Here is a 12,074-nt window from a genome sequence, read left to right on the forward strand (position 1 = left end):
AATTTAAGAAATATTACAATTTGAAAACAAATGCACCCGAACGTGATGAGAGCTGCAATTGCTAAATGCTAACTTTTAACATTGAAAATGCCATAGACATGCTAACGCGTTAGCGTCGCTCCCGTTTTTAAGTTATAAAATACATCTATCAACTGTTTCAGAAGACCATAACAGGTCGATTTAACATAGAAAAGGTAAATAATACTCAAAGAAGTATGCTCTTTACGGTTTTAGCGGGGAGAAATTAAGCGAAAGAAAGAAAGAATAAACGAAGCAATGGTCGAAGCATTGCTTCAATCTGCGAACCACTGCTTGGTTCACGGTTCAAAGCAAAGCCGCGCTGCAGAAAAGTTGATTACAGGCGCACATGACGTGAAATATATATATATATATATATATATATATATATATATATAAACATTAAACTAAAGCCAAGAGTAACGAGGCTGTTTGTTTTAAAAATGTAAGGAATAGAAAGTACAGATACTTGTGTGAAAATGTAATGAGTAGAAGTCAGAAGTAGGCAGAAAAATAAGTAATGGAGTAAAGTATAGATACCTAAAAAGTGTACTTAAGTACAGTAACGAAGTATTTGTACTTCGTTACTTGACACCTCTGCAAATTGGGAGCTGGTTCCAGAGGAGAGGAGCCTGAAAGCTAAAGGCTCTGCCTCCCATTCTACTCTTACAAACCCTAGGAACTACAAGTAAGCCTGCAGTCTGAGAGCGAAGCGCTCTATTGGGGTGATATGGTACTACGAGGTCCCTAAGATAAGATGGGACCTGATTATTCAAAACCTTATAAGTAAGAATAAGAATTTTAAATTCTATTCTAGAATTAACAGGAAGCCAGTGAAGAGAGGCCAATATGGGTGAGATATGCTCTCTCCTTCTAGTGAACTAAGGAAAATAACTCAGACAGAACAATCGGAGAGAAAGAGTCTAACCAAATACCGGCATCACTGAAAGCAGCCAAAGATAACGATACGTCTTTGGGATGGTTATGAGTAATTTTTTCTCTAATAGTTAAAATTTTATTAGCAAAGAAAGTCATGAAGTCATTACTAGTTAAAGTTAAAGGAATACTCGGCTCAATAGAGCTCTGACTCTTTGTCAGCCTGGCTACAGTGCTGAAAACAAACCTGGGGTTGTTCTTATTTTCTTCAATTAGTGATGAGTAGTAAGATGTCCTAGCTTTACGGAGGTTTTTTTTATAGAGCAACAGACTCTTTTTCCAGGCTAAGTGAAGATCTTCTAAATTAGTGAGACGCCATTTCCTCTCCAACTTACGGGTTATCTGCTTTAAGCTGCGAGTTTGTGAGTTATACCACGGAGTCAGGCACTTCTAATTTAAAGCTCTCTTTTTCAGAGGAGCTACAGCATCCAAAGTTGTCTTCAATGAGGATGTAAAACTATTGACGAGATACTCTATCTCACTTACAGAGTTTAGGTAGCTACTCTGCACTGTGTTGGTATATGGCATTAGAGAACATAAAGAAGGAATCATATCCTTAAACCTAGTTACAGCGCTTTCTGAAAGACTTCTAGTGTAATGAAACTTATTCCCCACTGCTGGGTAGTCCATCAGAGTAAATGTAAATGTTATTAAGAAATGATCAGACAGAAGGGAGTTTTCAGGGAATACTGTTAAGTCTTCAATTTCCATACCATAAGTCAGAACAAGATCTAACATATGATTAAAGTGGTGGGTGGACTCATTTACATTTTGAGCAAAGCCAACTGAGTCTAATAATAGATTAAATGCAGTGTTGAGGCTGTCATTCTCAGCATCTGTGTGGATGTTAAAATCGCCCACTATAATTATCTTATCTGAGCTAAGCACTAAGTCAGACAAAAGGTCTGAAAATTCACAGAGAAACTCACAGTAACGACCAGGTGGACGATAGATAATAACAAATAAAACTGGTTTTTGGGACTTCCAATTTGGATGGACAAGACTAAGAGTCAAGCTTTCAAATGAATTAAAGCTCTGTCTGGGTTTTTGATTAATTAATAAGCTGGAATGGAAGATTGGCTAATCCTCCCACTTGGCCTGTGCTACGAGCATTCTGGCAGTTAGTGTGACTCGGGGGTGTTGACTCATTTAAACTAACATATTCATCCTGCTGTAACCAGGTTTCTGTAAGGCAGAATAAATCAATATGTTGATCAATTATTATATCATTTACTAACAGGGACTTAGAAGAGAGAGACCTAATGTTTAATAGACCACATTTAACTGTTTTAGTCTGTGGTGCAGTTGAAGGTGCTATATTATTTTTTCTTTTTGAATTTTTATGCTTAAATAGATTTTTGCTGGTTATTGGTGGTCTGGGAGCAGGCACCATCTCTACGGGGATGGGGTAATGAGGGGATGGCAGGGGGAGAGAAGCTGCAGAGAGGTGTGTAAGACTACAACTCTGCTTCCTGGTCCCAACCCTGGATAGTCACAGTTTGGAGGATTTAAGAAAATTAGCCAGATATCTAGAAATGAGAGCTGCTCCATCCAAAGTGGGATGGATGCCGTCTCTCCTAACAAGACCAGGTTTTCCCCAGAAGCTTTGCCAATTATCTATGAAGCCCACCTCATTTTTTGGACACCACTCAGACAGCCAGCAATTCAAGGAGAACATGCGGCTAAACATGTCACTCCCGGTCCGATTGGGGAGGGGCCCAGAGAAAACTACAGAGTCCGACATTGTTTTTGCAAAGTTACACACTGATTCAATGTTAATTTTAGTGACCTCCGATTGGCGTAACCGGGTGTCATTACTGCCGACGTGAATTACAATCTTACCAAATTTACGCTTAGCCTTAGCTAGCAGTTTCAAATTTCCTTCAATGTCGCCTGCTCTGGCCCCCGGAAAACAATTGACTATGGTTGCTGGTGTCGCTAACTTCACATTTCTCAAAACAGAGTCGCCAATAACCAGAGTTTGATCCTCAGTGGGTGTGTCGCCAAGTGGGGAAATGTGAACGGGTTGGCGGTGTACACGGGGGCTTCTGTTTAGGGCTACGCTTCCTCCTCACAGTCACCCAGTCGGCCTGCTTTCCCGGCTGCTCGGGATCTGCTGGAAGGGAACTAACGGCGGCTAAGCTACCTTGGTTCGCACCGACTACAGGGGCCTGGCTAGCTGTAGAATTTTCCACGGTGCGGAGTTGAGTATCCAATTCGCCCAGCCTGGCCTCCAAAGCTACGTTATGTTACCGTTACCATGAGTGAGGTGTCACATTAACATGACCATGAGTGAAAACTGTACTGCGTTTGATGTCTTCTGCCACAGTCTCTGTTTCTGGGTGTGTAAAAATAAAAGCGCTCGTGCAGTTTCAACCACAGACAAACTGTGGAGAGCTGATATTTGTTATGTGGTGTGCTTATGTATTTTGGGTCAAGAATGAACACCGCGAAAAGAGAACATTGATAGATGTAATATTTTTGGAGAAACTATGGATATTAGCTAACAACACCGAGCAATGGATGTTGATAACTAACATTCTGGACTCGCACACCAATCCAGCAGGGGGCAGTAAATTATCTATAAAAAGTGTGCATGTGTGTGTGTGTTTTTGTTTTAGGAAGTTCAATGTAAGTGCATAATGGGTGGCACAGTGGCTTAGTGGTTAGAATCACAGAAGAAGATCGTGGGATCACTTCCTCACCTGTAGTTTGCATGTTCACCCCATGTCTGTGTGAGGTTCCTCCGGTTTTCTCCCACAATCAAAAAGTTGCTTATTTAGGGTCTGCTCCTTTCTCTGCCCCTGACCAAGGAAGCAGGTCCCCAGGTGCCAGACTATGGCAGCCAACTGTTCATAGTGGTTGGATTGTGTCTAATTGTAATTAGGATGGGTTGAATGCAGATATAGTGTATATATATATATATATATATATATATATATATATATATATATATATATATATATATATATATATATATATATATATATATATATATGTGTGTGTGTATATATATATATATATATATATATATATATATATATATATATATATGTGTGTGTGTATATATATATATATATATATATATATATATATATATATATATATATATATATGTGTGTGTGTGTGTGTGTGTGTGTGTGTGACAATAATGACAATAATGGCTTTATTCTGTTCTGTTAATATAATTGTAAATACATTCAAAATATACAGATGACACAGGAAAGTGAAACACCTGTTTCTACTGTGGTCCATTGAAAGATCTAATGACAAAATAGAAGTAATAATAATACTGCTGATAAGGATGACGATAATAATACTGTGTATATGATAACAAGACCCTAAACAATTTATAAATACATGACAGGAAATTAACATTTAAAAAAATTACATAAGTAACAGGAAATAAAAGGATTGAGTTCTTACTCTAAGAAATTTGTTGAGGTCTAAGGTTCTAAAAATATTCTAGACTCACACCATTCCAACTCATTATAGAAACGTTGTATAATTTAAAACACCTTTGAAAAATGTCAGCTACCTATTTTATAAACACTACCCAATAGAGCCTGTGGATCCCCACGGCCAACACGCTAGTATTATAATATTAATAATGATGATAATGCAATAATAATGACAGTAAGACTGGAGATTGTAAATTGTCTTTGGCCAATGTTAAACTGAAAAAAATGATGATGATATTTATGAAACTTTCTGATATTAGTATCTGTAAAACATTGCAATATGTACTTTTACACCAAACGTTTTGTCATGTTCAAAAAAAATTATGTAGTAACTTTTTTAAAAGTTTCTGTGTTCCTTTTCTTTCATTTCATTGTTGTCATTGTGAAGCCCACTGGGGCATCATTGTGAATAAATAAATTAATAATTTCATGTTTTCTCTTGCATTCCTTCTAATTGTGTGATATTTGGGTAATTAATGTGATTGTGGAAAGTAATGACATTAATGCTCATTTTAATAACCATGGTGAGTTTCTGAGGAATGAAACGGCTAAATACTCCTGCTGAAAAAAATCGAGCACCAATCAGTCATTACCAAACCAAAAAAGCAGGACCCAAAGTAGTCTTCAGTCACTGAAAATTGTTACTTGTTTACCGGCGACAGTGGAGATAAAGTCTTGCTCGCTGTCGGGTTTGCTTTTGTGGGAGTTGTCGTAGTCACAGTTAACCAGAAGGACTGCACCGTGCCCATTGAGACCCCATTTCCAGGAGCCCTACAAATGTTCAACATAAACACACACAAAAATTCTATACTTGAAGTGTATCTTAAAATACATATTTGCATTTGCAACATGTTCTGTCACACACCACAAAATGATCATGGTTCAACTTTGCCCCACTAAGAAAAAAGATCCTTTGTGCTGCCGCTAGTTTAACGACAGTAAATATGTCCGTTAGTAAATGTCAGATCCCACTGTCATGTGTAACAGATGTTTGAAGTCACCTTGTTGGGGTTGTTCTTCTCCACTTTCCCATCTCGATCAGCATCCACATCCAGAGAGACCTCTGTGCAAAGTAAAAAATGTGTTTATCAGAGGACACTTTGTATTCCGGGTATCTTCGTTTAGAATTTTAGTAATTAACTGTGTACATTTGTATATACATAGATTCTACAATGTTGTTCCTGGTAACCTCTTCATCATAAAGTAGAACTGAAATAATGGTGGAAACCAGTGAGGAAAAAGGTAAAATAATTGCATTTTTAAAAGGCAAACAAGTGTCTTTTTGTTATTCTGTAACAAACCAATAGCAGTCAGATGCAGCAGTGCTAGCCCCAACTCCTTTTCCTTGTCCTCATAGTACTGGATGGACGCCTAAAAAGAAATAAGTAATAATATGAACAAGTTTTTTAATTAAATAAAATTAAATGAATTACATTTATTTTATTATTATTAATTTTAATTCCTTAAAGTGACAAACTGAGGGCAAAAAAGCTCTTGTAGCAGAGGTCTGCAGCATTGGTGCCAAGTTCCTCTAATCTTCTGGAGATCCTGTTCTCCTGGCACTGCAGGAATATTTATTGAGAGATGGTATCATCTCTACAGACTGCAAGAAAGGACTTGCTGTTCCTATACGTACCAAACTATCTGGGTATCACACTGCTATCTGTGCTGGGGAAGGTGCCTGGATGGATTACTCTTCATACTAGTCAGTACCAAGAAGTCATCCATCAACAGCATTCTAACCCTGTAAGTAGTCATAGAATACAAACACTACTGTCGGCAGTGCTTCTTTACTGCCTATGCTGATCTTTGCAAAGTGTTAAATTCAGTTGACTGGGTTGGTCTCTGGGACATCCTGAGAATTTGAGATGCCCAAGAAGTTATTGGACATCATAGTCAGCCGATACACAGTGAGTACTGTATGGCTTGGAGGCAGGGGCATAAAGATTTCCCAGTGAAAATGGGTGTACATCAGGGATGTGTTCTGGCTCATACACTGTTCAATGCTTCCATGGACTGAATGTTGGGTAGGTTTGTGGAATCCAGTGAATTAACTGCTTTTGTTGGTGAGGAAAGGTTAACTGACTGTGAATTCAGTGACTATGATGTGATGTTTGTGGAATCAGTGAATGCCTTGATTGCAGGATTTGAGAAGCTGAGCAAGAAATCAGAATGTCTGGATCTGCGGTTGTCCTGACTAAGGTTTTTAATGATTTTTTTATGGAGTCATGAGATCATGTGACAGAGGTGTTTGGCAATGCTGATATCTTTGCAGGAGAACAAAGGACCAAGCCTTTAGGATGCTCGTGCTTCCTATCTTGTTGTATGGTTGTGAGACTTGAATGCTAACCATTGACCAAATGCAATGACTTGATGTCTTTGGTACCGGTCTTTTTGAAAGTGTTTACTTATCAAGATTAAGATGAGGCATATTGCATGTACATTTCTCTATATATTATCAGCACATAGGTGCCTGCATTTTGAGGACCCCATTGGATGGAAAAGGCCATGGTTACTTGTGAGAGGTGGGGATGAACTGGTTGTCTGTCTGGGTGGTTGCCATCCAGAACCTAAGTCGTGTCATGGAGGCAATAAAATCTGACATCATTGTATGTTCCCTGACTTGACTGAAGTTACTGCCACAATTGTGGAATGAATCACTGTGGAAATAATGTGTATTTAATGTTATCATTTATGTTTAAAACACGACTATGATCCATATTACAGTTCATACAATAACCTAAAGAATCATTACTGAATAATAGTAATAAAAGCTATTATTACTATTATTATTACTAATGCTCCTAATAACTGTCATGGTTCACATTTTAGATTCTGGGATATTCTTGTTATTTTGATATTCTGGCCTGTTTCTGTGTTTTATTGTGTGTCATTATGTATTTTCATCCCTGAGTGTTTATTCCTGGTGCTTTACATCCTGTCTCTCTCACCTTCATTCAGAGGCATGCTGTCTGTGTCCTTTGCCTCTGTCTAGTGGCCTGTGGTGTATTACTGTATTGGTTCTGTTTTTAAAGATCTTGTGGTTTGTCTGTTTGGTTCTGGATGTATTTCTAAATGTCCTCTTAGTTTCAGATTATTTCTAATGTGTTGACCATTCTCTGTTTTGTTTCAGGTATCTCTTGTCATTCTCTGTCTGGCTCTGTGTTCTCTCTCTCTCTCCTTTGTCTCTGGCTCCCTCTGGTGTTCTCTTGTTGGACTGGTATGTGTTCTGTTTTGTTATTTGTGCTGCAGCTGTTTGGAATTTGTAGACACTCTCATGGTATTTAGTGCCTGCCTGTGCTCTGTTTGGTTGCTAATTTATCCTGGATTTGTTCCTCTGTTTATGCTGTGCAGTTTCTCAGCTCATATCAGTATATGTTTACTGGAGACTTTCCTGTGTATGTGATCTGCTGTGTTTCCCTGAACTCAATTTTGTGTACTTTTGAACTCATCTGGACTCACATTATCTGGTAAATAAGTCATTTGATTAATCTTACATCCCTGTATGACTGCCCCTTTGTGTGCCTGCAAGTGGGTTGAGCTCAGAAATGGTTGCAAATATTGTTAATAAGAATTTTACAATAAAAAATATTGAAGTCTTAACACCTTTCAATGGAAAACTTGGAGTAAATGTGCAATAGCTGTGACTCACATGTGGTGTTCATAAAATGTTTTCTGTGTGTGTGTGTGTCCCACTAAACATCTGACCACATTACTTCCTGCACTGTGCACTTAAGGCTGCACAGGAAATTATGTTTTTTTGGTGATATGGTCCATACACGTCTTGCCTGTGACAGTTTCACTATCTAAACTTTACACTTCTTCTTTTTTGTCATTTCCCTGTTTGACAGCCGGCCGTTGTATACAGCAAAGTTCACCCAATTGGGCAATCAAATTCGGTGAGGCTGCAAACCAGCAGTTCTAGTTCATGTTCAGCTCCATAACCCCTCAGCCACCAAGTTATGCACTTCTGACCTACTGTACCTTGCTGTCATTTTCAAATTCACTGGCTTTGTCCATGGTCAAAACCACATATGAGTCTTCCACTATAGGGATGAGACCATCATCACCCTTCTCAAGGGCAGGGAAGGTGATGTGCTGAACACCAGGAGAACATCTCACAGAGTAGTACTTGGAGCTGGGAGGTGCACTCCTGAGAATAAGAGCAAACGGCACACTGTGAGAGTACACCTGCATATAACAATCATATTTCAACAGCGAAGAGCACAGAAATGGGCTAATAAATAATGCATTAAAAATAAATGGTGGCAGAAGGTTGAAAAAGCAACATGTTGTGTGTGTTGGGGGGCGGGGGGGGGGGGGTCATTTCATGTCAGTTCATCAACCGTCTCCCAGCTTACCTGCTCAGATTTACCTGAGATGATTCCAAAGGGAAAATATAGTTCGTAATAAGAAAAGTGTAGAATTTCAGGGTTCCAGAAAGTTTGGAAGAATAAATGGAATTGGTTAACTTACTTTTTTCTTCCAAACTAGGAACCTAAACGACCAAAGCGTACCGATCAACATTTGTGTTGAATCACTGTCCTCATATGACATCATTGAGCGCTGCATGCAAGTTTAAGTAGACAACGGCACCAGCTTATTACATTACATTACTTATTATGAATTTGATGTTTTAGGAGGTGTCAATAAAGTATAGGTCCTTTTTATTTTTTTCAAAAATTATATGGATTTCATTCATATGTTTTTACGTCAGACATGCTTGAACCCTCGTGCGCATGCGTGAGTTTTTCCACACCTGTCTGTGACGTCATTCGCCTGTGAGCACTCCTTGTGGGAGGAGTCGTCCAGCCCCTCGTCGGAATTCCTTTGTCTGAGAAGTTGCTGAGAGACTGGCGCTTTGTTTGATCAAAATGTTTTCTAAACCTGTGAGACACATCGAAGTGGACACGGTTCGAAAAAATTAAGCTTGTTTTCAGTGAAAATTTTAACGGCTGATGAGAGATTTTGAGGTGATTCTGTTGCTTTAAGGACTTCCCACGGTGCGAGACATCGCACAGCGCTCTCAGGCGCCATCGTCAGCCTGTTTCAAGCTGAAAACCTCCACATTTCAGGCTCTATTGATCCAGGACGTCGTGAGAGAACAGAGAAGTTTCAGAAGAAGTCGGTTTCAGCATTTTATCTGGATATTCCACTGTTAAAGGAGATTTTTTTAATGAAAGACGTGCGGACGGATTGCAGCGTCGGATTGCAGCCGCCGCGAGGCTCCGCCACAGGAAAAACACCTCCGTTGGAAGCCTTAAGGACAAGTTGGAACATGTCCAGCTGTTAAACAATTTCTCATATACTCACTCCACTGAAAGCCATAAAAAGCCGCCTGGATTTTACAAATGGTTATCAACACGGAGGTGTTTTTCCTGTGCCGCCGCACCGCGCCGGCTGCCTCCCGACGCGCGGACCCGTCCGCACGTCTTTCATGGAACATGGAACAATACAGGGTGGGCCAGCAAATGTTACCACTTTTTGATCGTACACAAGTTTTTGAAATGAGAACTTATTTGAAAATTTTATTTACAGACTTGTAACAGAAGCATCAAATTAACATTTGATACCAAAGGTTTCCCACTTTGTCTCTTGTTTTCTGTACAGTTCAATAATTGATGACATGTTGACCGTTGGGGTTTTACATAATTATTGTATGGCCCTGCCTTACAATATAAAGCGCCTTGGGGCAACTGTTTGTTGTGATTTGGCGCTATATAAAAAAAAAAATTGATTGAATTGATTGATGTTCAATCCATGCTCCTCTTCTTTGGATTACAAAAGTGGTAACATTTTATTTGCCCACCCTGTACTTAAAAAAAAACAAAAAACCTTAGGTTACCATAAATTAAATTTAAACATTGGAATTAGCAAAAACAATAATAAATTGGTTAGCAAAAAAAACAAAAAAAAAACAAAAACATAAATGGGTAATGCTTAACATACCTATATGCAAGGTTGGGTAGGATTACTTTGAAAGAATACATGTGGATTACATGTATGTATGTATGTACATACATTTGGATTACTTGTAATCTGATTACTTTTGGATTACATTTCAAAGTAATCCTACCCAACCCTGCCTATATGATATGTTGAGATTAATGACATTGAGTATTCATGACTAAAATTTCTGTGTTTACATATCAGACTCCATTCTTTGTTAATGAAAAGCAAATAATCCTAGTCTTATTTTAAACAGATGTTAAGACTTTTATTTAATTAAAAAAAACTATTTTGAATGAGTAGCTCATATAGTTTCTCGTTTTTTGGTAGTCCCTTTGAGACCCCCTGCTCTGGACTTTTACATCTATAAATAGTAAGAAATCCAGTTACAGAATACAGTCCCACTGATCTGTGGGCAGCACTCTGATCGTGACACAGTCTGGTGTCTATTTTCCAAAAAGACAAATGTGGAGACACTCTCAGTGCTCTCAATATCAAACTAGAATATAAACTTTTTTTAGACTGACATCATTAATAGAATGTTTCTAAGAAAGTAAAGTTTAGGTTGAGTGCATGCTCACCTGTATACGTTCACGTTAAGTTCGGTGCCGACCACATACACGACTTTTGCAGGTATGCCAACATCTACTCTGATTGTTCGAGGATGAGCCATGGTGAAGCAGAGATCTGTTTATTCTGCAATTGTTCTGTTAACAAGCTGGAGGACAAGACACAAGCAAACACACAATCTGAGCTGGAAGTAGTGAGTGTTTATAAAGTCTGCAGCCGGCCAGACCTCCCTCATTCCATCCAGCACCACCTCATCCACCCTCGTACCCGCCCATATAAAGCATAATGACATGCACTGATGCTTTAACACTTAACTCCAGTATATGTGCTTCATTGTGGTTTTCATGTCTTTACATGATGATCATTTTACTATAATTTGTCCTCTGAAAAGGTGACGACTGTCAGAAATATTCACATGCCTATACAATACAGTGATGTACAATATTTGTGCCATTTATTTCTGATCTTGATGACAGAATTCACACAATATTGGTTATGGTGTAAACTTTTTTATACAAATTAAAAACTAATAATGTGAAACTAATAAAACTAATAATAATGAAATTTTCACCACAGATAGATATTAGGCCATAGAAGACTCCACTGAATTTTGGAGGTGAACTGGATCCAGATTCTGCTTTATATAGGCTTTGAAAGATTACATCAAAACTACTTCACGGATTCTCACCAAAGTTGCACCACAGATAGATACGTATTAGGCCATGGAGGACTCCATTGAATTTTGGAGATGATCTGGATCAGGATTGGGGGACAGCAAAAATCTCCAATTGCTCTTGTTTTTATATTTATTGATAATATTTTATAGTATTTCTGTATTTTCATGCCAGTCTAAACATTTCGCTGTGGTCCAGGAGAAATTCTCTTCTGCTTTGAAATATTATGCCGTAACAGTTAGGAAACAAAAAAAAAAAAAAAACTTTTTAAATTTATTTTATTTGATCTTGCACTTTGTGTAGGTGCAGGATTATATATTTGGATTTTATTTAATATTTTGCTCACCTGATTTACCTTTGTTTGTGGGTTGGGGGGGGGGGGTGTCAGCTATAATAAAAGATGTCATTTGGTAAATTTCACAGGTGCTGTTTTGTATTCAAATGTACAGTGGTCAGGTTTTGTTTT

The 12,074-nt window shown here is 38.3% G+C and overlaps 1 protein-coding gene across 1 annotated transcript in view; it reads right to left on the reverse strand.

Moving 5' to 3' along the window:
* Positions 1-11,130, reverse strand: part of LOC117507707 (protein-arginine deiminase type-2-like) — a 28,608-nt gene extending 17,478 nt beyond the window's left edge. The window contains 5 exon segments of the mRNA XM_034167525.1: positions 5,069-5,186; positions 5,417-5,478; positions 5,717-5,786; positions 8,400-8,568; positions 10,946-11,130. Coding sequence (XP_034023416.1) covers positions 5,069-5,186; positions 5,417-5,478; positions 5,717-5,786; positions 8,400-8,568; positions 10,946-11,037 — 511 coding nt within the window. The 5' untranslated portion in view covers positions 11,038-11,130.
* Positions 11,131-12,074: the final 944 nt, after the last annotated feature.

This window comes from Thalassophryne amazonica, chromosome 3 (genome assembly GCF_902500255.1).
Source record: "Thalassophryne amazonica chromosome 3, fThaAma1.1, whole genome shotgun sequence".
Classification (NCBI taxonomy): Eukaryota; Metazoa; Chordata; class Actinopteri; order Batrachoidiformes; family Batrachoididae; genus Thalassophryne; species Thalassophryne amazonica.